The sequence below is a fragment of the Misgurnus anguillicaudatus genome, chromosome 11 (genome assembly GCF_027580225.2).
Source record: "Misgurnus anguillicaudatus chromosome 11, ASM2758022v2, whole genome shotgun sequence".
Lineage (NCBI taxonomy): Eukaryota > Metazoa > Chordata > Actinopteri > Cypriniformes > Cobitidae > Misgurnus > Misgurnus anguillicaudatus.
Window position 1 is genome coordinate 9,842,977 of NC_073347.2, and position 27,273 is coordinate 9,870,249.

A 27,273-nucleotide genomic window follows, 5' to 3' on the forward strand; every position below is an offset into this window, starting at 1 on the left:
TCCTTCATTTACTGTATAAGGAAATTATTTAACAAATAGACAAAGCATGTCCATAAAATAGCTTTTAAGTCAACTGTTCTATTACTTTTGGCTTCTTTAAAAAGGGGTACCCAGGTCAAAAAGACGTAGTATTTAATGTATTAAAAATATACTTTAAATACAAATAGTATGTTTATAATACATTTCTATTTCCAACATACTTATTTTAAAATTGTATTAAGTATACGTTAAATTGCATTTAAACATATTTTTTTTAAAGTATACTAGAAGTACACTGGTAATAAATATATACTTAATTACATTTTTAAGAAATATGCTAAACGTAAAAATATTTTTAATGTATTTATATTAAGTGTACTAGAAGTATGCTGGTAATAAATATATGCTTTATTACATTTTTAAGAAATATGCTAAACTTAAGAATACTTTTAATGTATTTATATTAAGTGTACTAGAAGTATGCTGGTAATAAATATATGCTTTATTACATTTTTAAGAAATATGCTAAACTTAAGAATACTTTTAATGTATTTATATTAAGTGCACTAGAAGTATGCTGGTAATAAATATATGCTTTATTACATTTTTAAGAAATATGCTAAACTTCAGAATACTTTTAATGTATTTATATTAAGTGTACTAGAAGTATGCCGGTAATAAATATATGCTTTATTACATTTTTAAGAAATATGCTAAACTTAAGAATATTTTTAATGTATTTATATTAAGTGTACTAGAAGTATGCTGGTAATAAATATATGCATAATTACACTTTTAAGAAATATGCTAAACACAAATGTACTTCTTTGGATAAAACATACTTTTTTCAAAACATGATTCATTAATTGTAATAAGCTAACATTGAAATTTCCTCAAGCATTTAAACATCATATCATTCCGATTGCATAATAAACTATTTTTTCAAAGATTTGCTTAAAATCTTACGTTTGCTTGTAGGCTTGTTCGACTTCATGCGGCGCCGTAAGAACCTTCACCGGATGACGTCAAAGTACCGCGAGAGCGATTTGCGAACTCATACGGAGGAATCTCCTTTAAATCGCTCTCGCGGTACTTTGACGTCATCCGGCTGAAGGTTCTTACGGCGCCGCATGAGGTCGAACAAGCTTAATGTTTATTTTCAAACAACACAGGTGACACACGTGACTAAACCTGATTGGTTGTTGTCATATTAACACGTCACGGTGCTATTTGAAAGCTGTTCAGTTCACGAGGTGCATGCGGTTGGTTGCATTAAACGTATAAACTGTTAAATTAGATGGCGACTCTGCATTAAACGTATTTATTTAATTAATCGGCGATCATGTTTCACCAGAGGACTTAGATAAAACAACTCGATTTAAAATGTGAGCAGTTTTAGTGCATCTGACGTCGCTTTTTGTTTGGAGATGAACGAGACAACACGAGGGTAAGTGATGACAGATTTTGCATTTCTTTATTTAGTTAACTATTAAATAAGTAAAAGATTACAGTTGTCCTTATGTTAACCCAGCTTCTTTATGTAACGTTATGTCGGTGTCACGTGTGGTAATTGGAACATCGTTATTGTGTGACTAAGCATTTCAGAAATCATTAAAACCTTTCTTTTTTTAGCACAGCGACATAAATATGCCCAACCAGAGCCAAGTAGACAGGAACAAATGAAGATACAGCGCATAGAAATACTTATTATTGGTGGTAAGTTTGTTGTTGCTATTTGAATAAGATTAAGTTCACGTTTCAGTTTTTCTAATGTTTCTCTTGCAATGCTAACGTTAGTTTAAAATGAATGTTTGAGCTGTCTTACCTGAAAATACCATGATATGACCATTTGGTTATTATAACTCCAGTAATGTTCAATGGCTAATGTATAGCAGTTCAATCTTGACAACCTTGTTGTCTTTTTGTTTATTTATAAATGTATTTCTAATTACATATGGACACAAAAATGACATTGTAAGAAGGGATACTTTTATGAGAGATTGTAAAACTGCCGAGGCTGGGTTTGATTATTTTATATTGTCTTAAATATATTGTACTCAGGGTAAGTAATTCTTAAAAAGAAAACAAATTATGAATCATCATTTACCTGCCTGTAGTTTTTCAGATCAACTCCTATTGACATTTTTGAATCAGGACAAATGTGGAGTGATTCAGAAGAAAAACGTTTGCAACACATCCATTCCAGGTGGCTAATTTCTGTCCTTTTGAGTTATTCATTTAAAAAAATGTTTTTTTTTTATTGTAAAGCTGTAAGGGACTTGAGCTAGCCATCCTTGCATATACCATTTGGCAGGGCTCCAGACTAACTTTTTTTTACTAGAGGCACACATGGTAAATCAACATGCTAACCAAATATTCACATGTCTACTAATTTCCACTGTATCACTAATAAATACTTTAATTATAGATTCAGAAAGTACAATGTGCTGTTTCAAATTCAGTGTCATATCACAAAAAAAGGTCAAATTTGCTGGTTGCACATGTGCGACTGGATGTAAAATTCAGTGGCACACTCTCAAATTTAGGTGGCAAAATGCCACCATTTGATGGCAGTCTGGAGCCCTGTTTGGCATCATTTCTGATTTCCTTAAAGGAATAGTCTACTCATTTTCAATATCAAACTATGTTATTACCTTAACTAAGAAGAGTTGATACGTCCCTCTATCATCTTAGTGCGTGCACGTAAGCGCTGGAGCGCGCTGCGACGCTTCGATAGCATTTAGCTTAGCCCCATTCATTCAATGGTACCAATCAGAGATAAAGTTAGAAGTGACCAAACACATCAACGTTTTTCCTATTTAAGACGAGTATTTATACGAGCAAGTTTGATGGTACAAAATAAAAAGTAGCGCTTTTCTAAGCGGATTTAAAAGAGGAACTATATTGTATGGCGTAATAGCACTTTTGGGAGTGCTTCGACTCGGCGCAGTAACACCCTCCCTCTCCCATTATGAGAGTGGGAAGGGGAGCGGACTTTTCAGGCGAGTCGAAGTGCTCCCAAAAGTGCTATTACGCCATAAAATATAGTTCTTCTTTTAAATTCGCTTAGAAAAGCGCTACGTTTTATTTTATACCACCAAACTTGCTCGTATAACTACTCGTCTTAAATAGGAAAAACGTTGATGTGTTTGGTCGCTTCTGACTTTATCCCTTATTGGTACCATTGAATGAATGGGGTTAATCTAAACGCTATCGAAGTGTCGCAGCGCGCTCCAGCGCTTACGTGCACGCACACAGATGATAGAGGGATGTATCAACTCTTCTTAGTTAAGGTAATAACATAGTTTAATATTGAAAATGAGTAGACTATTCCTTTAAATCTCCTTAAACAGATGTGAACCTTAAGTTTGCAAGACCACAATAGACAAACAATGGAAAATTATCCAGGTTCAAATAAAACACAATTATCAATGTAAAACATATCCTGTAATACACACAGGTTGCTTTATATCATGAGCCTGTTCTAATCCTATCTTCATTCCCACTTGTAGAGTGCTGTGACAGATAAAACTGACACGGTTGATGAGGACACAGTCAAAGCTTTAAAAGGTAAACTGAGAAGTTAACAAAACTTCCATACATGCATATCTATGCCAATTTATTTTAAACATGGATTGCCAAATGTTCATTCATTATTGGTTAATTGGTATATTCTGTTTCCTTTTCACAGACCGTGTGATAAAGCAGTCTTCAATTACTAAGGTGTCTGAATTGCAAGAAGAAGTGACCCTCCACTTAAACATGTGACATCTAAACTGTTTTGTGTTTTGGTTCAGCTTTTTATAGGTTTATCTTAAGTTGGTTAAAGGCGGAGTGCACAATTTTTGAAAGCCAATGTTAACATTTGAAATTACCTAAACAAATATGCCTCTACCCCAATAGAATCTGGACCTTCTTTTGATAGACCCACCACACACATACGCAACCCCGGCAAGGATGTCGGTTAGTAGACACGCCCCTTACTGCTGGTTGGCTACAAGTGTGTTTTGGTAGTCGCCCCATTTCCTTTTCCAAAGTGTTTTTCAAACATTGTGCACACCGCCTTTAAATTGCACTTAAACATTTTTTTTCAGTAACTTTTTAAGCAGAGAATTACATTATGATTATTATATAATCATTGCTTATGCCTATTTAGTGATTGCATATTCATAGTGTACTTTTCATTAATACATTTAATGTTAGTGTTGTACAATTTGATAGAAGAAGCTCTGTAATTGCATTTCTCTGATATTTGTTTTATATTGTTTCTGTTTGGTCAATAGATTATGTATGTCTCTGTGCTTGATTAATTTACTTTAGATATTTTTGTAATGTACACGACACAATGTGAAGTATATTAAATTGTTCTGTATTCAAAATCTTTGTATGTGTCTTAATATTTAATAATTTTAATATAACATTTAACTTTATAATAAAATAATAGTGTAATGCTAATACATTTCTATTAATGTAATGCTAGTATATTTCTAATATGCTGAAGTACTATTAAAGTGTTCTTAAAGCACAGTTAAATTAAGCTTTAAATGTATTCTAACTGTATTTTTAAGTGTATGGGAAGTGCATTTCAAATGAATTTTAAAGAAGTAGACTTAAATTGCACTAAATATATTTGAAGTTGTTCCAATTTAACACAATTTCAATATATTAAATATAATGCAAATAGATTAAAATTGACTTTAAATATATCTCGAAATGCATTTAATATATTTGAAGTGGGTTCAATATAATACATTTAATATGCATTTAGTATAGTAGCATTTAAATATATTAAGTATGTCCCAAAAAATACTATTTAAATATATTTCTTTTTCACCTGGGTAGTTAAATGGCTGTAATCAGTGATGTAGTGGTGCCTAAAGAAGTGGTTATACTCTTAATTTATGATCCCATTTATGTTAAGCGGCCCAACTAATATTGAATGGCCTGTGTTGTAAACAGTAACATGTAACACTAGGCCAGTCAAAAATGGGCCAGTATTAAAACTTTGCTGGTGGATACCCCATGCCATCTAATAAAGTAGTGGGTATACGTTGTATACCTTGCACTATACCACTGGCTGGAATTCCTAAACCTCTTAATGTAAAGCTGAGAGTGTGCACTTTGAGACCACTATTCATTATATGTCTGTAACTGCAATAAATGTTGGTAAACAGCTAAAATAACACAAAATGTGCCTCTGTTCCAATATTTATGGAACTAACTGTATAACAGTAGTTGGCATTTGCTTCCAAGAAGCAGCATGTCTGCCAAGTCACGTGGGCATTCCACTCGAATGTTACATTGAATACTGTAAACAATTCCACATGGGCACAAAATCACAGGGCCCATGGGCCCCTTAGATAAGAAAAGAGATAAAAAAGAAAATAAGCTCTATCCAACAACCTCTAACAACAAAAAGGTATTCATCCTTAATGACTTGATTTGAGATAATCAAAAGGTGATACTTTTGGAAGTTGTCAAAACCTCCTGATCTTGACATAAATGTAAACATATTATGGACCTTTCTTGTTGGTTTATCAGCTAGTTCTGCAGTCCTTGAAAAAGGTGTAACTGCTTGTTAATCTTGGCTTGCATTACTTGCTACAAAACCTTGACACATCCTTTCCGATGAAAGTGCCTCCCAAATCCTTCAATATCAACCTGTCCATTGAAGTCTTCTGGAGGTTGTGCAAGGTCACTTACTTAAGAAATAATGTGAAAATATAAAATGCTCCTTTCTTATGAAGGTCCATGATGAGCACTGGTGGATGTTTGCTACAGTTTACATATGAATACTGGTAATCATGGTCTGTAAGGGCTTCAAAGTGTAGTGGAACTGTACACCTGTAGACAACTGCAAACACTCAACCACTATGCTCACTGGACCTAATAAACAATGAAAAAACTGTGTTCTGTAAATATTTTGTTATACATTTATAACTTCACTCATTTTAAAGCTTTGAAAATTACAAAATTACCTGTAACATGTTTCTTGAAGTTATGCATAATAGGATTTTTTGAGATCTAAGCATTACATTTACTCCGAAGATGGGAACTTGCTATGATGTTCTTATGTTTGCTTGTGTGTTTCCTATTGATGTGCCTTTATTTTTTTAAAGTGTTAACAAGAAGCTGGCATAAGAAACATTTCCTTTTTAGCACTGGCTTGACACAGACTGTTTGCATCTGTCCACTTGGAGTGGGTGGCACAGTGGTTGTTGTTTGAGTAGGATGGTGGAGGTCATTTAAGCTGATGATTTTGGTGGTTGGGGTTGGGATGATGGGTTGGTGGTTGGAGTTGGGATGGTGAAGGTCATCTGAGCGAGGATAGAGAAGAGTTTAAAGAAGTTCTGTTTATGTGACAGCATAAATTGGCAGTGAATGCAATGGTAATGTAACTGTGGTTGGCAATCTAACCCACATCTGTGAATGGTATATCTAAATCATTGCACAGGCTTCTGAAAAACATTTATATACGTGAACAATGGCTATGTTCATGTATTCAGAAATTCCTACGACAATTAGTTCGGGCTTAGCTAGTTCTAAACATTTTCACCAGTGACTGCTTCAATGTGGCAGACGTTGTTTGTTTTCTAAATTTACAGACACCGGCCCTGTTGGTGTCTGTTTGTTTATTGAGTTAAACATGGTAAAGTTAAAATCTTAGTCTCTGTGTCTGTTGCTTAACTAAGCTAACATTTAGTGTACAGAAACTAACATTTAGTGTACTTCCATTTATAGCATTATTTCAATTGCGTATTTCACTCATAAAACAACAGACATACCTGTTTTTAGCAGAGCTCCTGAAAGTGGAGCTGTGAAAATATATAGAGATTATTTTATTTATTCTTAAGGACATCATTACCTAAAATAAAACTCTAGAAAGCTTAGAAATATGGGACCTTTAAACAGACTTTCAAACTGAAGACAAGGGACTGCCAAAATCACGTTACTTGTTTCATTAAACAAGTAGGCTAACAAGTACCAAAAGCGCTAGTAAAAAGGAGACATGGAATAAATAAAACTAAAATTATTAGCAACTCACTTTGGGTACAGTAACTTTGCAGGCCAATTCAACGTACATGATTGTTGACATACTAATTGTTTTTAAGCATTAAACAAATAAAGCTTAATTAACATTTAGTATACTCTTAAGTAATAAGTAAGTACTCAGATTGTTGTCCATTTTCGGTATCTTCATAGCAGTGCCATGCAATCTTTCATCATTTATCCACTTTGGTAGGAGGCGCTGTACAAATAAAACTAGGATCCTAAAACAGAGGTCCTAAAACTGCAGCTTCATGCTACTCGTTTTCTGCTTCTGTTAATTAACTCTTTGGATGCTCGTCTGCCGAGCTTCGCTCTGTCTCGTGTTTCATATCGTTGTTTCCTACATCTATTAATAACTCTTTTGATGCCTTTACAGTGCTTATCTGCAGAGCTGTGCTACGTTTGGCATTTTGTGCCTATATCCTGCTGTACTAATACAAAATATTCTGCACTGCTGCCGTTTGGCTGCTTTGTATTGTTTCTTTATCTGTTGTTTTGTTATTTAATTTTTATTAATCTTTTTTATTTGTCTTTACCTCACATTGCTTGGTGTAACGCTGATACTCTGCTTCTTTGTTTTGCTCTTTTGCTGCGTGAACGGTTTAATGTTATGTGGCATTGTGAGGTAAGATAGCGTTGTGTGTTCTTTCCAAAAAACTCAATTTTGGTTTCATCTGTCCACAGAATGTTTTGCCAGTAGTGCTGTGGAACATCTAGGTGCTCTTTTGCAAACTTCAAAGGTGCTGCAATGTTTTTTTTTTTGGACAGCAGTGGCTTCCTCCGTGGTGTCATCCCATGAAGTCCATTCTTGTTTAATGTTTTACTTATTGTAGATTTGTCAACAAAAATGTTAGCATGTTCCAGAGATTTCTGTAAGTCTTTAGCTGACACTCTAGGATTGTTCTTCACCTCATTGAGGATTCTGCGCTGTGCTCTTGCAGTCATCTTTACAGGACGACCACGCCTAGGGAGTGTAGCAACAGTGCTGAATTTTCTCCATTTGTAGACAATCTGTCTTACCGTGGACACATGGACATCAAGGCTTTTAGATATACTTTTGTAGCCCTTTCCAGCTTTATGTAAGTCAACAATTCTTGATCGTAGGTCTTCTGAGAGCTCTTTTGTGCGAGGCATAGTTCACATCAGACAATGCCTTTTCAGAACAGCAAACTCAAAACTGGTGTGTGTTTTTTATTGGACAGGGCAGCTTTAATCAACACATCCAATCTCATCACATTGGTTAGACCCCAGGTTGGCTGACTCCTGGCTCCAATTATCTCTTGGAGAAGTCATTAGCCTAGGGTTTCACATACTTTTTCCACCCTGCACTATAAATGTTTACCTGTTGTGTTCAATAAAAACATCTAATGTTTGTGCCGTATTAGTTTAAGCAGACTGTGTTTCTCTATTGTTGTGACTTAGATGAAGATCAGAACACATTTTATGACCAATTTATGAAGAAATCCAAGTAAGCCCAAAGGGTTCACATACTTTTTCTTTCAACTGTATATGTAAAACCCTTAAGTTTCTGATTCAAATGTATGTACAAAACACATATATTTGCCAGCAGTTTTTAAATGAAATGTAAATAAAGATCCCAGGCATTTGGTATTTGATGCTTTTTTCTTTTGACAACTGTGTACCATTACACCCCTGTGTTACATGTAATGTAATCCGACAGAGTGGCTTGATAGAAACAACAATAGTGTCATGCTAAATGCTATAATACTACTTCCTCATGCAGCGCTGCGCTGCACAGATCGATTGGAGTATCAAAGCGTCTCAAGAGTGGATTGCATTTGTAATACTATGATGTCATCGGTCTGTGCAACGCTGCATGATGTTGAACATATTTCTGATTTCTACTGCAGTAAAAGCAAATACCAAGCATAATGCAGCCCTGACACCATTGACAGGCAATCTCATCATCAGGGCTGAATGCTTTTTAAAAATTTCTCTGGATGAAAACATTTGGAAAGTACACATGTGAACAAACAATATAAACATCTTTAGATATTTTCATACAAAAATCGTACACGTCGTACCTTTAAATTTTACATATTGTACTCAGCTTGAAATCAGCATTTCATTGCCAATATCTGTGTTGTTACCTGGAGTGCAAATTAACCCTACATTACTTTCAGTAGATTGTCTAGGGTCCTAGGTTTGGGTGAATTAACTAAGGGGTGGTTTCCCAGACAGGGATTACCTTAAATCAGGCCGTTCTAAAAAAATCGAACACATTGTTTTCTATGAGTATACGCACACCGGCGCCGCCAGGTGGCGCCTGTCCGCGCCACCCAGCTGTGACTCAGGAAGTTGCTCAAATCCCTGTCGCGCCACACAGCGCCACTCACATAGTTTAACATTAAATAACATCATATTTGTCCCACATCATTAATGAGTAACATTGGCTGCTAACGTATATTTCACATTTTAAAGCTCGCGCTATTTAATATGCACTTCCGGTTTACAATACGTCCGAGTTCTCCTAGGCGTGACGCGACGCGATGCAGCGCTGAGCTGCGCGGCCGGTGTGCGATCCCCTTAAGAGTTCAGGGTTTTGCTGATGGTACATTAATCCTCCTCTCTGGATTCAATTACACCCACTGTTGGGGAAGCTAGTTAGATAAGCTACAAGCTTATCAGTAAAGGTAGTTAAACTACAGCCAAGCTACCCATCTGAAAAAGTAGTTAGCTACACTACAAGTTAAAGTAGCTAGCTACATTACTACTACTGGGATTTATTTACAATGACATTATATTACAAATAACTGAATATAATTTTTAATGAATAATGTTTTTAAAAAATGATGTAGTGTAATACAATTATGATTTCAGTATTGCTTATTTTTTGAAATAAAAATATTTATCTCAAACTGACAGTCATTAAAATTGATAATGAATAGGTATAAAAAATAAAAAATACAGACCAAAAAAAAAAAAAAAACATTTTAAATGACTTAAAACACTTTTATTTTAGCTCTTTATAATAATAATTATGAATTGTTATTAATAATTATTTATGAACTAAGGTATAAATTTAAATGATGTGGTTTAATAAATGCATATAAGTATATATAATATAAGTTATCTAGGTTTATTTTTCTGTTTGATTAGCAGAATTACGAAAACACAGCGTTAGTGTTCTTATAGGTTTGTTACAAAACTGTACTAAAGAGGGAGACGCGCACATCCAAACACTAGCAGGTGCCGGAGTCTGAAAAAGGGCGGTAGCCCGAAACGTTACTTCGGTGATTTAATAAATCTATATATTTTTGTGAGTTCAGTGTGCGGATTCCTTTTTTGTTACAAAACTGTAGCAGGACAGATTCGATTTTGGAATAATGGGAAACACGGATTCATCACTGGACTTAAAACAGAAATAGACATTTGATTGAATTTGAATTAAGTCAGCTCAATAGGCTTAAGGGCCGATCACACTTTAACAAGAACTATAATGTTAACTATTAAGATAACTACATTAGGGGAACATCACTGAACTTTATGTTAATTCAAATATGCTTGCACTTGAAGTTCAAATAGATTTGATTGGCTGTCAATGGCTTATTGTTCATCAGCTCAGAAAGTGAGTATATCTGTACACTTTAGTCACTTAGTTAACATTGAATATCTCTCCTTTCCAATCCAACTGTATCTTCTCAGTCATTTCCGTTTTGCATGCAGCCCCGTCATTTGACTTCTAGCTGTAAGAAGCTAATCCGGTTTAACGTTCTTTTCAAATAATTGAAAAATATTGAACTGGAGAAGCAATAGATGACCGGATCCAGAGCGCTGTTCAGATAGGTGAATGCTAAGGAGGTTTGAAACCACTGAGAGAACAGATGGTCTGGATTGCTAACATCTTTTCCAAGTGATTTTAAATGAAGGCCAAACAACCCTGTGGCAACGCTGGGGAAGAAACAAAAAATGAAAACCCCAACGATAACCAGGACGATCCGAATAGCTTTTTGTCCCTTCTTATCCTTGTCCATCTGAAGAGAACGCAGCTTGCAGGCGATGCTCACAGAGCAAAAGATCAGGAATATTAGAGACACGAAAAACTCAAAGATAAACACAGCATAATGTAGGCAGATACCTAGTGAAGGGTTCTCATAACCGAAACTTCTGCAAACTGAAGTGTTGCTTAGGAGGTTGTTGGCCAGTAAGGGGGTCCTCAGGGCTATTACAACTCCCCAGATGAAGCAGGAAACACAGGTTGCTTGCTTTAAGTTCATGTGATTGATAACGTGATGCGGATGGACCACTTTAAAATAACGGTCGAAAGCCACTGCAGTCATGAAGGCAATGCTGGCAGAGCGGTTGACGGCCAGCATGAACAGATTTATCCGACAATAGGCATCGCCGAATATCCACGTCTCATTACGTAAGTAGTTGTCAATGCGGAAGGGTAGACTCAAGAGAAGCAGGACGTCAGACAGAACAAGGTTGAAGAGGAACATGACATTGACCCTCCAAGACTTCATATTTTTGCCAAAAACCCATAATGCCATGACACTGCCAGGCAGACCAAGAAGAAACTCAATAATTAGCACAGGAGGAAGAATATAGGAATCCAGTTTGTTGACATGTGTAGTGATGTTGGATGTCATGGTAGTTTCTGAAAAAAAAGAGTTTAGAGTTTAGTCTTAACACATTACTGTTCCTCATACATATAGAAAATGTCAGTGCCACAGAAAATTGCCTCAGTTAGGGGGCATGTACACAAAGGCATTTATGCCAGCATATTGTATCCAATGAAAGCCACGCTTTTAAAAAAGGCAAGCAGCTGGCGTTTTTCCGCTCTGAGCGCCCTGTTTGCAAACACATGGAGCTACTCAAATAAGCAGATCTGAGAAACAGTCAATCAGAGCAGAGCTCAACTTTATTATTCATGACCCTTTCAAATAAGTTAACAATAGACCATTTCATTTTGAGGACAAATCCTAGGGTTGTAAATGGACATGTAAAACCGAATCTGGAACATACCTTCTATGTAGATATCAGAGAATAATTTAACATATTGTATCATGCATTCATTGGCACCTTTAAGGTTTACCGCACAGAATTCAGCGCAGTCTTAGCACACTTAGCATGTGTGAAATGCAATGACCATATAATCAATAGGTGTGTTTGACTTAATGCAGCACCGCAAGAATCCTCAGGGGGATAACATCAAAGTACCGAGAAAGCTATTAAAGTAATCATACTGAGGAGTCTCCTTTCAAATCTTTTTCATGGTACTTTAATGTCATCCGCCTGGCAGTTCTTGCAGCATCGCAGAGACCACTTACAGTAACATGGAGACAGAACTGCATGCTTTGTAAAGTTTCATCTCTTTAAATGTTATTTTTTAACACACTGTATGTTAATTCATGACACAAATACACAAAAGCACATAAGTACTACACTAAACATTTTTTACCATTAATGAGAAAATAATGTGATTAAATTATGCTAATTTGGCCCTGACACTAGAGGTTTCTGGTTAATGTCTGCCTTGCTGCAAGCGGTTAGTAATCTGCTTAGCCTTGCTTTAAATCTGTTGCCTTACGAAAAACATGGTTACTGTAGTAAAACCACGGTTACCACAAAAAACATTTTCAACACCAGGGTTATTTTTTTTACATTATTTTGCGTAATGTTCTGCATTCATAACACATCTAGAAATTTTTGTTTTCCCTTCAGTTGCGAGTGTTTCACATGTGATAAATGTGGGGAAATATTTAGGAAAATAGATATACCCATTCACACTTTACTCAATGACAATAAGACTGATAGGGCTTTAGAACAGCTTAATACATTGTTTGCTTTTAGTCATCGATTCTTGCAGCAAAAAAAAAATCGTGTTTATGAGACAGCATACAGTAGTAAGAAAAAACACTCTCCTGTCTTTATAAGAGTTTAAATGGGTTAATCACACTCAGTGAAGCATCCACTGAGAAACCTGTTGAAAGTTCCCTAGTTATTAGAGATTTTGAGATTTTTGAAACATAAGAACAGAGACCCCAGCCATCATAGTCCAATCTTTACTTGGAGCCAAAAAAGCTTGACATTAAAAAAATTTGGCTAAATCTTAACATTAATTGGATAATTTTGATAATTATTATTACTGTCTTCACCAATGATGTTTGACTTTGTGAGTCGGAGATCACCAAAAATAATATTAAAGAGGTGTGTGAACTGGTTTTACTCTTACTCAATGCCGCCTTTATAACCATCGACCGAAACATTAACTTTAATTATACAACAGTTCTTTCTGGTTCTCGAATCTGATTGGATAAGAGCTATGCGATATTCTACTGATAACGGCACAGTAACCGCTTCACCTTTCGTATCATTCCGCCACCTGGTGAATGGAGGTCCTTTAAACAGGCTCATCTCTGAATGGAAAAACTGCACGCACACACGGACAAACACAGACGCGCTGTTTTTAAACACTCTCCGTGTGTCTCATTTCACTAGCTCGTAAATCAGTCTGTGAATCCCAATTGGAAGCGACTATTCCGTCAAAGATCAGCGCTCTTGGATGTTACGTTAAATAACGGCCTCGTGCCTCTGGCCTAATCACAGCCGTGATGATATAGAGCTATATCACACTCCTACTCGAGCGATATTGCTTAATTAATAGGCTTGATTTTATAATGGAATCCACAGAAATGCACTGGCATGGTTTAAATTACATGTATTTGGCTGATTTCAAGCTGTGAATAAAAAGGTGTCAAACTAATCACAAGTACAGTGCCACAGGGCTCAGTGCTGGGACCTTTGCTTTTCACCCTATACATGCTACCTCTAAGAGCTATAATTAAGAGACATTTAATTAGTTTTTACTGCTTATTTTCAGCTGTATTTTTTCAAAGTCTAATAAAGCACAATTCACCAAAAATTACAGAATGCATAGCTGTTCTCAAAAACTGTATGACCAGCAACTTTCTTCTACTAAATTCAGAAAAAAAACAAGTCTAAATTATCAAAAAAAAGTGAAATAAAATGTATTAAAACTACGACATAGACCAGGGTTCTCCAACCCTGATTTTAGCTGCAACCCCAATCAAACACAGGTGAACCAACTAATCAAGGTGTTCAAGGTTGCTTGATAATTACAGACAGGTGTGTTGGAGTTGGGTTGGACCTGAAGTCTGCAGGATTGTAGCTCATCAGGAGCAGGGTTGGAGACACCTGACATAGACTCTCTTGGTCAAACACCGAAAATCATCAAGACTAGATTTTTGCAATGCCCTACTGGCTGTCCTTTAGGTTTAATACAGAAATTCAAGCTGGTCCAGAATGCAGCAGACAGAGCTCTCACAAAAAAAAGAAAAAGTATTACCTTATGAAACGTTATCAAAAGTCTAGCTGCTTGACATTTGCCAGAAAATCGGACCCGGCAGTCCTTAAAACCAGTTTCAAATTAGAAAATTCTAGCCAAATTGTTCATTGCATCCAAACAAATGGCTTTTTCTGCTCAGTTACTGGAATTTTCACGCACAGCTGTTTCTAGGGTTTACAAAGAATGGTATGAAAGGGAAAAACATCCAGTATGCAGCACTCATGTGTGCGAAAATGACTTGATGATGCTAGAGGTCAGAGGAGAATGGGCCGAGTGATTCAAGCTGATACAAGAGCAACTTTAACTGAAATAACCACTCGTTACAACCAAGGTATGCAGCAAAGCATTTGTGAAGCCACAACACGCACTACCTTGAGGCGGACGGGCTTCAACAGCAAAAGACCCCACTGGGTACCACTCATCTCCACTACAAATAGGAAATAGAGGCTACAATTTGCACAAGCTCACCAAAATTGGACAGTTAAAGACCGGAAAAACAACCTGATCTCACGAATTTCCGTGGCATAGTCACGGAATTTGTGGTCATTTTTCCGTGGCATTCTCACAGATCTCAGCATTTTTCCGTGGCCCTGCTATGGACTGTCTTTTTCCGTGGCATTCTCACGGATTGGTTACTCAACTGTTTTGTCCTATTTTCTTACCATTTTTGCTTCGGTTTAGGGTTTAGGGAAAAATGCGGAGATCCGTGAGAATGCCACGGAAAAATGACCACAAAATTCCGTGACTATCCCACGGAACTTTGTGAGATCATGTTGCAAAAAATGTTGCCTGGTCTGATGAGTCTCGATTTCTGTTGAAATATTCAGATGAAATATTCATAACAGAATGAAAACATGGATCCATCATGCCTTATTACCACTGTGCAGGCTGGTGGTGTAATGGTGTGCCCAATATATCATCTTTGGGATGTGGTGGAACGGGAGCTTCATGCCCTGAATGTGCATCCCACAAATCTCCATCAACTGCAAGATGCTATCCTATCAATATGGGCTAACACTTCTAAAGAATGCTTTCAGCACCTTGTTGAATCAATGCCACGTAGAATTAAGGCAGTTCTGAAGGCGAAAGGGGGTCAAACACAGCATTAGTGTTCCTAATAATCCTTAAAGTTAGCGTATAATCATTAAGAATTAGAAAAGTAACTTTATATTCTGGTATTTCTTTTTTATTAAAGCTGCTCTTAAACAATGTAACATTGTAAAAAGCTCTATATAAAAACATTTGATTTGATTTAGTGGTGTAACCATACAGCATGCCTCATATACCAGAGCGATAGCATCTGCTCAGCATTGCTACATCTCATGACCTCTGCATTGCCTATTAATAGTTGTGCTTTCACACATGCTCAGACACAGGTGCCCACACCTGAAGCGTTCCCCAGTGTCTCAACATTCATGATGCAATGTTCTCCAAAGCAGAGGTGGATGGTACTTAAGTAATATTCGAAAAATATTTACTTCACTACATTCTAAAGCATAGTAAATCAGGGTATCTTCTGATCACTCCATATTCGGTTTCAAATTAAAAAACTGAAAAAAAAAACTAATTGTTATTATATCTGTTTGTACAATGAAAAAAGAAGAATAATCATTTTTGTACATACATTTAGTTTCTCAGTCTTACAAAAGTCAATGAAATCTTCAGCAGGGCACACAGATATTATCATGAACATGATTAATGATTGTATGACTGCTTTTGCAGACTAAATGTGTTTGCATAATGTACTGCATTCATCACATAATAAATCTAAAATAGCCTGTAAATGTTCCTAATTTATAGTGATGGCCTCTGCTAGCTCTAGATGCCTATCATCGACATGGCCGTGTCTTTTCAGCTTTTGTTCTTTGCATGTGCATTGCAGAGCATTTTTGGTACACCCATTTGGGAAAGGTTCTTTTATAGGTTATTATAAGTTAATAATGTTAAAGATGCCATTGCCGTGTTTTTGCTCCCCCAGCTGGTAACCTTTGCAAATGCTGGTGAGAAAGAGCTGGTAACCTTTGCAAATGCTGTTGAGAAAAGAGAGGCCTAGCTCCTTAGTTGAACATTTTTAAGATTGTCTTTATTTCATTTTTACAATGTAGTTTTAAGAAGTAAGACTGATAACTAAATATAGGAAACTATATCACTTCCTTTTTTAAAAAAATCTGTCTGTTCATTATTAGTTTTCCTTTTTCTTTTCTTTTTAAATGAATATGAAATGATACACTGTAAAAAATAATATGCCCCATCTACTCAATAAAATTGTGGCAACAGATTACAAGCAATATCATTAATTACATTCAACAAATCAAAATTGATTTAGATTTACTCTATAAAGTCCTTAATATTTACATATTCAAAAAGCCAAACTGCAATTTGCAATTAAAATTTTTATTAAAATTTAAACAAAAATATTGTGTATACTAGACAAAGATCTAGCACTATACAATAAAAAATATTATGCCATATCTACTCAATAAAAGTGTGGCAACAGATTACAAGCAATATCATTAATTAAATTCCACAAATAAAAATTGTGTTAGAATCACTACATAAACTCCTTAATAGTAACCCATTCAAAAAGGTAATCTGCAATTTGCAATTAGAAATTAATTTAAATTTAAACAAAATATTGGGTATACAGGACAAAGACCTAGCACTATACAATAAATACTATTCAATTATACTATTTTAATTTAATCATCCATTAATATTTTTATTAGTAATGAGTATTATATCTGATATCAGAATGACAGACAAAGATGAATCAATTCTTATTTTATTGCAGTCAAAAGAACAGGAAAGCATCTCATTTTAATGATGTATTTGTAACGTATTTTACAGTCTTTAAAGAAAACCGTCCACATTTCCCGTCCACAAGGTTCCATGTTTGTGTTCTGTTACATTGATTCACACCCAGAACATCAGACAGCAGTTTAGACTTACTGTACTGTAATCAGTTTATAAACTTTGAAGAATCCAGCTCCAAGAAAAGTTTCTGAAACACCTGAAAAGATGCCTGGGATACTGGAGATTCAATGCCTAGATCCAAGGATAAAGCATGCCCTGTGAACACCTTTAAGGCCTCAATAACAATCCCAGCATCCTTTGGGCTTCCACTCCTAGAAGATCCATTCTTTACAATTACAGCCATCACAAGCTGCTCAAGTCCCGCCTCTTCAACTTTATCCTGCAACATTAAACAGCAAATATGTCTTAAAACCTTTATAAATGTATACAGCTTGAATATTGAAATAATCCACACATTAAACTTGTATATTAAAATGTTTTAAAGAAAACTGGAAGATATGTGCAATGGAGTTCATCTGAGTTTGTGGCTTATTAGGTATGTTTGAAATGTGCAATAATATTGAAAACTGATAAAAAAAATTCTCATTGGAATTACAAATAATATCAAAAAATGTTTGAAAATATATATAATCTATATTTATAATTAGGGCAAATCTTTTCCCTACATTTTTTTCTGTCACACGACAGTCACATTTTTATTTGTTAGCCAAGTTACTCACATGTGTATATACACACACACATACACTATATACACAATATAATATGTACAATATATTCATTTAATAATATTCCTCACCTTTTGTTGTGAATAAAGTTCTCCCTCAGCAATGTTTCACGTTGCCTGCAGGAAGCTGCACTACGTTACAGGCCTTCATGAACACTCAATTTAGATAATAGGTCGCGAAATTAATAATAATAATAATAAATGTTCAATTTACATTATGTAGAAAGCTTAAACATTTTAAAAAGACAACTTATACATCTAATATCTTACTCACCTTTTGTGGAATTAAATGAATAATGTTATATTTCCCCTCAGTAATGATACTATACTCGCGGAAAAATTCAACACAGGGCGTCGCAATTGAGCACACAATTAATTTACAGCGAAGAATAGTTTTATATTACCAATTTATTCGAATACTTTGTGGATATAGTTAACACAAAACTAAATAAACCGAAAAAGACCGCAGTAAAGTCACATTTATTTTTATAACACGAACCAAGCGAGCGAGCGAGCAGAATTTGTCATAATAGATACATAGATGATACATATCTATGAGAGTTAGTGATAAGAGAACCCACCCATTCAGAGGAACAGTATGATTGGTCAGTTTTTCTGTCACTCAAAATGAGTTGCATCTGGACCACCAATCGCAGCATGCGAATCGACGAATGCATCCTAGATATGCGACCTCCTGGGCAGAGCCGGCCCAGCCACTAACCGACCATTGCGATTGCAAAGGGCCTCGTGGCCAGCAGAGGGCCCCCTAAAGTCACTTAGCTGGTGGTTGAAAAAAATCATTCATCAAAAGTTACATAAAATAAATATAAATATTAATTATTTATTATTATGGCAATGTTAAAAAGGCTGTTACTTGTTATTATAGTTATTATGAAAGTTCGCTAATAAGATCTCTTTCTTGCCGAGATTGATTGACACACAGCATCCAGCACAGCAGCCAATCAGTGCCCGCGATCTATGTGCAGGCGAGCATCCCGCCCACAGAACGCAAAGTTGAGTTGAGCCGGATCGCTGATACAGACGCGAACTTTTGCTGTTGCTTTAAGGACAATTTCTTTAATGTTATGTGTGTTTGTGCATAAATGCGAAGTAAGTGGTAGTGATGGGAGAAACGAAGCTTTTCGAAGCTTCGAATCAATTGAACCAATTGCTTTGAAAATTGATTCAGTTTTTCGAAGCAGTTCGAAACACCACACACGCTGGCGACCCCTGCTGGTCAAAATAGTGTAAAGCAGATATGGCCAAACTTTTTACCCTTTTTTTTTACAAAATAATAGCAAGATTTTTATTAAAATATGTAAAAAAAATTATTTAACTTAATTTAGACATAGTTAAAAGTGGATTATGTGTTTTTAGTTTTATTTAGGGCAAACAAATGATTAAAACTAACTACCCTTTTAATTATGTACATTTTTGTCATTAAATCTGTCTATAAACAATAAATAGACAAAATGGCAGTGTTATTAGTCAGAAGGATAAATGTTTTATGAACTTTTATAATAAAACTGGCCCGAGTTCACCTAAACATATTAGACACTGGTCATTTGTGATCAACTCCCCCTAGTGGTGAAAAATCGGATTTTCGAAAGGTTTCGAAACAGTTGTGACGTAAAGAAGCCTTGTTTGCTAAAATCACGTGACTTGGGCCAGTTTGAAACAAGCTCCGAACCACTGATTCGAAACAAAAGATTCGTAAATGTTTCGAAGCCTCATGAAGCAGTGCTACGAAAACGACCATCACTAGTGCTGGGTGCCAGATGTTAACATACCAGGGCTGCGTTCAGCCCCGACAAAACGTTGCACAACGTTTATTAAACTGAAACGGTGATGCATTGAACACCCTGTTGTGATGACGCAAGAGTTGCAACTACGGTAGCTGAGAGGCCATTCTTTATATTCTTTTAAAAATGTTTCTGAAGCCTGATAAAATTGTTATAAGTGTGTGTTTAATACGTAAGGAATAATTGACGACGGGCCATTGAATTATAAGAAAAAAATGCACACCAAGGTGGTAATGCGGCACGACGCGAAGCAGGTGTGCATTATTTTCAAATAATTCAAGGGACCGGAGTCAGTTATTCCTCTTATACCACGGTTACCACAAACATTGCTCTGGTGCCTATTTTTAAGACATTTGAAAAGTTAGGTGTGCGGTTTACAGAAAAATAATCAACACCCATAGAACATTTCTCAGCCAATCAGAATGCAGCATTCAACAGACCCGTGGTATAATGTAAAATATCGTTGATGTTACAGTCACTGACTGACCTTGCCGTCCAGAATGAAAGACAACATTCCAACATGAACCCATTGAGCGAGCTGTCTCTTTACTATCGCTTGTTTTTATACATCTTGCCGCTGATTGGGCTGACATTTCTGACACACCCACCAAACAAGAGAAAACGCTTCTAAAACCTGTTGCATTCCGTTGCACACCGTTTCAAGGAAACATGTCGTTCAACCCGGAAACCGTAGCAAATCGTTGCGCATCGGTGTGAGATTGAACGTGCCCCAGTAGATGCCACTATTACGTCACTAGCCTAACATACGCTTCATAAGCGCATGTATCACAGTAACACTGCAAAAATAAAGACAGAAAAACAGATCCAACTAAAATCAAGTTTTATTTATATACAAACAATAAAGAACGCTTCAATAATTAAGGTTGATGCAGTAGCGGATCAGCTCACCAAGTGTGCTTTCTGCCTCCTTGATGCGCGCGCACCCTGTAATGTTTGTAAACTTGCAACCCGTCTATTGTTGTTATCAGTTAAAGAGCAAATTGTAAGTTAAACCACACAGTCACTCAAAGTATAGAAAAATACTGTAGGAACTGGATTTTCTTTAAAATATAATTATAAATACACTAGTAAGGCTTTTGGAGTCGTTTTTTTTGTAAGGAAATGTTAGTCCCGCCTCTAAAAACATGAGGGTCTGGCTGGGTGGAGCTCCACTCTCAAACAGGAAACACGTGACCTCCACTAGCAGGCAAGCGGAAATACGTCACCTCCACTTAAATTTATGAGATGAAGATGGCGTCGCCAGGTTAAAGCAGCAAAGCCGTTTCTCAATATGCGTTCTTGTCTGTACTTGCGTTCTTGTGGACTTGTGAAACGTCATCAGTCGCGGCCCAAGTACTGTTCCAATTCAAAGTTCGCATCAAGCCCAAGTTCACATAAAATCCCCGGTTGTGTTCTTGATCCGCCGATTTTATTGCTCTTTGCTCCCCCTACAGGTTAGAAGCGTAATTGTTCATTACCACTGTCGTAAATACTGCAGCATAGCTGTCTCTGATTGGATTGTAGGTCTGCCGTAAAGCAAGTTTTTGTAGTTTCCACTCGAACTACAGGACCACTACCCGACGGTTGGAAACTTCTTTACTGCGGTTTTGGTCGATAGAGGGCTGCAAAGCGAATGTGAAAGTGCCATTCACCCTGTTTTGAGTGGATAAACCAAAAGTGGAAACGTTATTTTAAGGTAAAAAAAAACTCTTTGGCGTTGCTTTAAATGGAGTAACTCTGAACCCAATTTTGTCCATTTTCAAACAGCCTTTAAAGTATATTTAGAATCTATACAATTTGTAAAGAACAAAAAAGCTAGAAAAACTGTTTCTCTTTTAAATGAGTTTAATATATGTTTGTGATGCCCTTTCTATTATTTATTTATTTTATTTTTGTAAGGTATGTGATATGTGAAAAAATGTGATGTTATGCACTTGCCCTTTTGTATCATTTCTGAATTTCAAAGATTCAATAAACTTCAACATTCAAAAAAAAAAAAAAAAAATGAAGATGGCGTTGCTAGTGATGGGAGAAATTAAGCTTTTCGAAGCTTCGAATCAATTGAACCAATTGCTTCGAAAATTGATTCAGTTTTTCGAAGCAGTTCGAAACACCACACACGCTGGCGACCCCTTCTGGTCAAAATAGTGTAAAAGCATATTTGTCCAAACATTTTACACTTTTTTTTAACAAAATAATAGCAAGATTTGTATTAAAATGTTAAAAAAATATTTAACTTAATTAAGACATAGTTACAAAATCTATTATGTGATTCAGTTTTATTTAGGGCAAACAAATCATTAAAACTAACTACCCTTTTAATTATGCACATTTTTGTCATTAAATCTGTCTATAAACAAAAAGTAGACAAAATGGCAGTGTTATTAGTCAGAAGGATAAATGTTTTATGAACTTTCATAATAAAACTGATCCGAGTTGAGTTCACCTAAACATATTAGACACTGGTCATGTGATCAGCTCCCCCTAGTGGTGAACCATCGGATTTTCGAAACGTTTCGAAACAGTTATGACGTATTGAAGCCTCGTTTGCTAAAATCACGTGACTTGGGCCAGTTTGAAACAAGCTCCGAACCACTGATTCGAAACAAAAGATTCGTAAATGTTTCGAAGCCTCATGAAGCAGTGCTTCGAAAACGACCATCACTAGTAAGTGGATCTTATTTGACTTCGGTAATGACCAAACCTGTGTTCTGTTTGACTTCTCTTTCTTATATTTGCCATCATAACGTGAATTGGTTTATTAAGCTTAATAATTATTATTTAAACGGTTTAACATGGTAAATTAATTCTGTTACGCTTATATTTCACGTATGCCATTGTCATTTCTACATATTTATGTCATTAGTGTAATTATATTGTTAAACGTCTGAATTTAAAGTGTTTTATGTGTAAGAGTAAACAAACTCATGCGCATATGCGTGGTAACATGTCCAGACAGCGCACCGTTGTTAAACCACCTGCTAGCCATGTCACTGTTCAGTGTTTAATATTTAAACTATAGCAATGCATATGACATACAGTAGCCAGCTTTGTTAGATTAATGTTATGAATGCAATGTTAATTGTTAATCTTCAATTATTAATATTATTTGCAAGTTAATTGTTATTATTCATAAACCTATGTGCCTCTTAAACTCTGCTGTCAATTAAAAATGTTTCTTTAATGGTAAGTGAAAATGAATTTATCAGTCTTTTTATTCAGCAAGTTAATCCGTGTGTATTTTTTGAACTGCAATGACATTCAGTTCAGTCAGTGGCATCATATTTTTAATGTTAGAAATCAAACATGGAACTTAAATAAAGAACTCAAGGGGGCAGTTTCCCTGACAGGAATTAAACTAGACCTAGACTAAAATAAAAGTAGGCTAAGATCTGTCCAAACTGAAAAAAGCTTGCACTGACATATCTTAAAATACACCAGTGCCCTTTGTTTTGCCTCAATATCCACAGAAATAATGTTTTTAGTAAGTCATTTTTGTTAAAATTAGTTATGTTTTCTAATTAAACTAAGGCCGAGTCCTGTCTTAAGATATTACCTGTCCGGGACCACCCTAAGGTCTTTTATTGTCATTCTGTAGGCTACAAGTTGCCACATAAGAACAAAATATGTACTCAGGACCAGCAATGTAAAAAAGATCATTAACATACAGTATACATAGAATAATTAAAACATAATTTAATAGACACATTTAAAAAAAAATAACATAGTAGATATAATATGTGCAGTATAGTCATAAGGTAGTCGTTGCTTTTCTTTAGGCCTTACTTAAAACGGACCAAATTTTGCTTAGGGCCCCCAAAGGTCTAGGGCCGGCTCTGCTCCTGGGTCCTAAAGCTGAAGTTACGTACAAACCCAGTTCATATTAATCCTTAATTTAATTAATATTTACAAATTACAAACAAATTATACAAAGAAACCCTGCTTATAGACTTATAAGACTAAAGATTGCCCGTTAAATTTACCCGAAATGAATTTTATCCACAGTTTAAACACTACATTGACGTCACAGCCAGCGGAGATTTTCAGAGACTGGCCGAGGTGAGGCGACGTTGACCGGTATATTTACGCGCGGAGCGCCGGCTGATTATCTGGAGCTCCCATCGCCACAAAACTCGAAGGAAATGTTTAAATAGGCGATATCTTTATGAACCTACTGCAGATTCTTGTTTAAAAAACATACATTCTCGACTGAAATGCTTTCAAAACTTTGAATGTTGGCACAATAACAGAAATATTTCCTAAATCCGTCTCCTCAGCGCTCACGACCTGCAATACAACCCGGAGTGGTTTTTGATTTAAAACAGCTGATTAATATTACGTTGGATTTATTCAGTATTCGCTACATGCGCAGATACACAATAAGAATAGCTAAATCCTTCACAAAAACAATAAGTTGTTTTTATTCCAGTCATTTTTAAAGAATTTTAACACAAAAAAAATAACAAACTACATGAAATTAATTTTATTAAATAAAGTTTACATATTCAATTTCATAAAATCTACAAGCCTACAGAATGACTTTTTACAGTGTAGGAGGATTAATACTCTGATTATAGTATCATACTATTTTATTCGACTACATTTAATTATATTTCATTTAATACCTAATTATATTCAAATCTAGTGCTTTTTACTTTTACTCAAGTGAAAGTAGGAAGAAGTTTTACTTGAGTAAAAGTAAGAAAGTACTAGATTGTTAATTGAGTATTTAATGTAAAACAAAAACTTGTATTATGAAATGTAGTGGAGTGTGATATTATGCATTTGCATTCAGTGAAAGGAAAAAACAGATAAAGATATTTGAAAAATATACTTAAGTGAAAACAGTTCATCTCTCCTCGAAAGAATTCAAGCACATCCATTCAAGAAACATTGTAGAACATTTCTATAACAAAACGTTTTCACTTACTTAAGTTCACTTTGTAGTAGTTTGCTGACTAAGATGTAGGCAGAGTGTGAAGAAATGCAGAATTATGGTTTGAAGGCACCCACCCAGTATTTCTCACAACATACTTCCCTTGCAATTTCACGTCAGCCGACTCTCGTATTAAGCCCTGGCATCTTAAAGTGCTTACACTCACAGCAGTTTGTCTGTTTATTTGTATAGTTGTTATGTGCTATTTGTTTTCTACAATGTCTAATAAGCATGAAGTTTAATTGCATACATGGCTCCTTGTAGAATACATAAAATGATTTTAAATGTAGGCTGACCTATGAGGGACCACCTTATTTGTTTAAAGGGGTCATGCTCCCACATAATACATCCAGTACATGTTTTGGTTTTTCCTCATAAGACTCCCTCTAAACCAGCAAAATCATATTGAATAAATAGCTTAGTGTCATGAAACCCTCATTTCAGCAGTTCCTTTTCACACATCAGATTAAAAAAAAACTTTCCAAAAAGGGGCGTTGTTAACTGGGGTTAAAGTCAGAGGGTAGAGTGTGATTAAAAGATTGAGATTACATTAAGTGAATATACTGCTAATTTGCACAAGAACGTCATTCTTATACAGTAAGATTTTTACATTGTGAGTAATATGCAAGCTCGTTGTGAATTCAGAATGTTGAGTTCATGGTATGAGTGTACAATGAGTGTGCCATGACCTCACATATGGCGCTTTTCCCTTGCATAGTACCCCATGGTTTAGGTTGTTTCAGCTCACCTCACCAAAGTGTGATGGTGCGTTTACACCAACCGCGGTAGAGGCGTGAAGCACGAGTGATTTCAATGTTAAGTCAATGTGCAGACGCGTTGACGCGCGTCAGGAGGTCCCGCGGCGCGGAAGAGGCGTTCAGCGCGGAGCGGAAGACGCGTTTACGCCTCAGTCTCGCGTGAAGCTCGCGCGAAAGGCTCGAATTGAGCGTTGTGCGCGGTACGCGCGAATGGTGCTATTGTGCATTTTGCGTTTCACGCGAATTTGCGGCTGACGCCCGAGTTGAAAAATTTGAACTTTGGCGGAATTTCGCGCCGCGTTAACCAATCAGGAGCCTGCCTGCTGCTGTGGTGGCAGCCCCGCCCGGAGTCACTCACTCAAGCAGTCACTCGGAGCTATATGACACAAGTTGTTATTTCTATTAGGAGACAGGAATAAAAAGGACCTCGCTTGGAAGAGTGTCAGTAAGGACTTTGGGCAACCTGGTAAGTTGTAATACACACTTCACTTTTGAGTCACGTGACGTTTATCGACCCGCGCCGTTTATTTTCCCCCTATAGTATGGTTACCCAATACAAACTGGTACCTCTCTTGATAAATGCACAAGTAACATCAGTCATCTTGCAAACAGACACTTGCACAGCAGTTGCCCCTCCCACAAGAAGCGGATTTTGCCTCGGACGCGCGTCAAATGCTTGCTTTTTCCGTGCGTCTACGCCGCTCTACACGCGCGAATGCATTCAAAGTGTTCAAGCGGCAAACTAGGCGCGGTAGACGCGATTTTGCCGCCCAAAACGCGTTTGGTGTAAACCCTGCATAAGGAATTATAGGCGTGTCATTATATTCGCGCTGCCTACTTCTGTGAGATCATCATCAAGTGAGAGCGTCATGGTACATTCCCATACATTCATTTATTTCTCAGTCTGCCACAAAATTAAAATTGACCACCACAAATAGATGTTTACACATCGCGTTAATCACTACCTCTGTCTCACAAGACAGTTTCTGTACAAACACCCATGGCGTCAGTCGACGAATGCGTCCCAGATGTGCCGCCCACCACAAACTGCAAGTCTGGAAAAAACTGCCCAGTCAACACGTGAGATCACACAAGATCACAGTGACTTCACACCATTCTTATACCGTGATAATTCACAATGTGAGCTATATGTGAGCAGGTTAAAAGAAGGCAATACAACACAATGGGAGCATTCTACTTCCTATATCTGGTGTCTTCACTTAGAGATCAAAGTGAGACAGCGAAGGTAAAACTAATCTTTTACATTATAATGGCATCCACAGAAATGCACTGGCATGGTTTAAATGACTTGTATTTGCCTGATTTCAAGCTGTGAATAAAAAGGTGTCAAACTAATCACAAGTACAGTGCCACAGGGCTCAGTGCTGGGACCTTTGCTTTTCACCCTATACATGCTACCTCTAAGAGCTATAATTAAGAGACATTAAAGTCTGATAAAACTCAATTCACCAAAATGACAGAATGCATAGCTGTTCTCAAAAACTGATGACGTTGGTAGTGATGATTCTCTCAGACCAATCAGTGATACCACCGAGGTATGCAGCAAAGCATTTGTGAAGCCACAACACGCACAACCTTGAGGCAGATGGCCTACAACAGCAAAAAAAACCCACCAGGTACCACTCATCTCCATTACAAATAGGAAAAAGAGGCAAAGCTCATCAAAATTGGACAGTTGAAGACTGGAAAAATGTTGCCTAGTCTGATGAATTTTGATTTCTGTTGAGACATTCAGATGGCAGAATCAGAATTTTGGCATAAACAGAATGAGAACATGGATCCATCATGCCTTGTTACCACTGTGCAGGCTGGTGGTGGTGGTGTTATGGTGTGGGGATGTTTTCTTGGCACACTGT

The 27,273-nt window shown here is 36.3% G+C and overlaps 1 protein-coding gene and 1 long non-coding RNA gene across 2 annotated transcripts in view; one reads left to right on the forward strand and one right to left on the reverse strand.

The window, feature by feature from the left end:
- The first annotated feature begins 1,224 nt into the window (after positions 1-1,224).
- LOC141368861 (uncharacterized) lies at positions 1,225-4,339 on the forward strand. Its single transcript, XR_012372288.1, has 5 exons — positions 1,225-1,426; positions 1,612-1,695; positions 2,105-2,185; positions 3,492-3,549; positions 3,671-4,339. It is a non-coding gene; the product is annotated as an uncharacterized lncRNA (long non-coding RNA).
- Positions 4,340-9,959: 5,620 nt separating this feature from the next.
- LOC129416563 (hydroxycarboxylic acid receptor 2) overlaps positions 9,960-27,273 on the reverse strand; it is a 31,084-nt gene continuing 13,770 nt past the window's right edge. Inside the window, exon 2 of the mRNA XM_055170890.2 lies at positions 9,960-11,650. Within this exon, the coding sequence (XP_055026865.2) occupies positions 10,722-11,642 (921 nt within the window). The 5' untranslated portion in view covers positions 11,643-11,650 and the 3' untranslated portion in view covers positions 9,960-10,721. The remainder of the gene's footprint in view (positions 11,651-27,273) is intronic.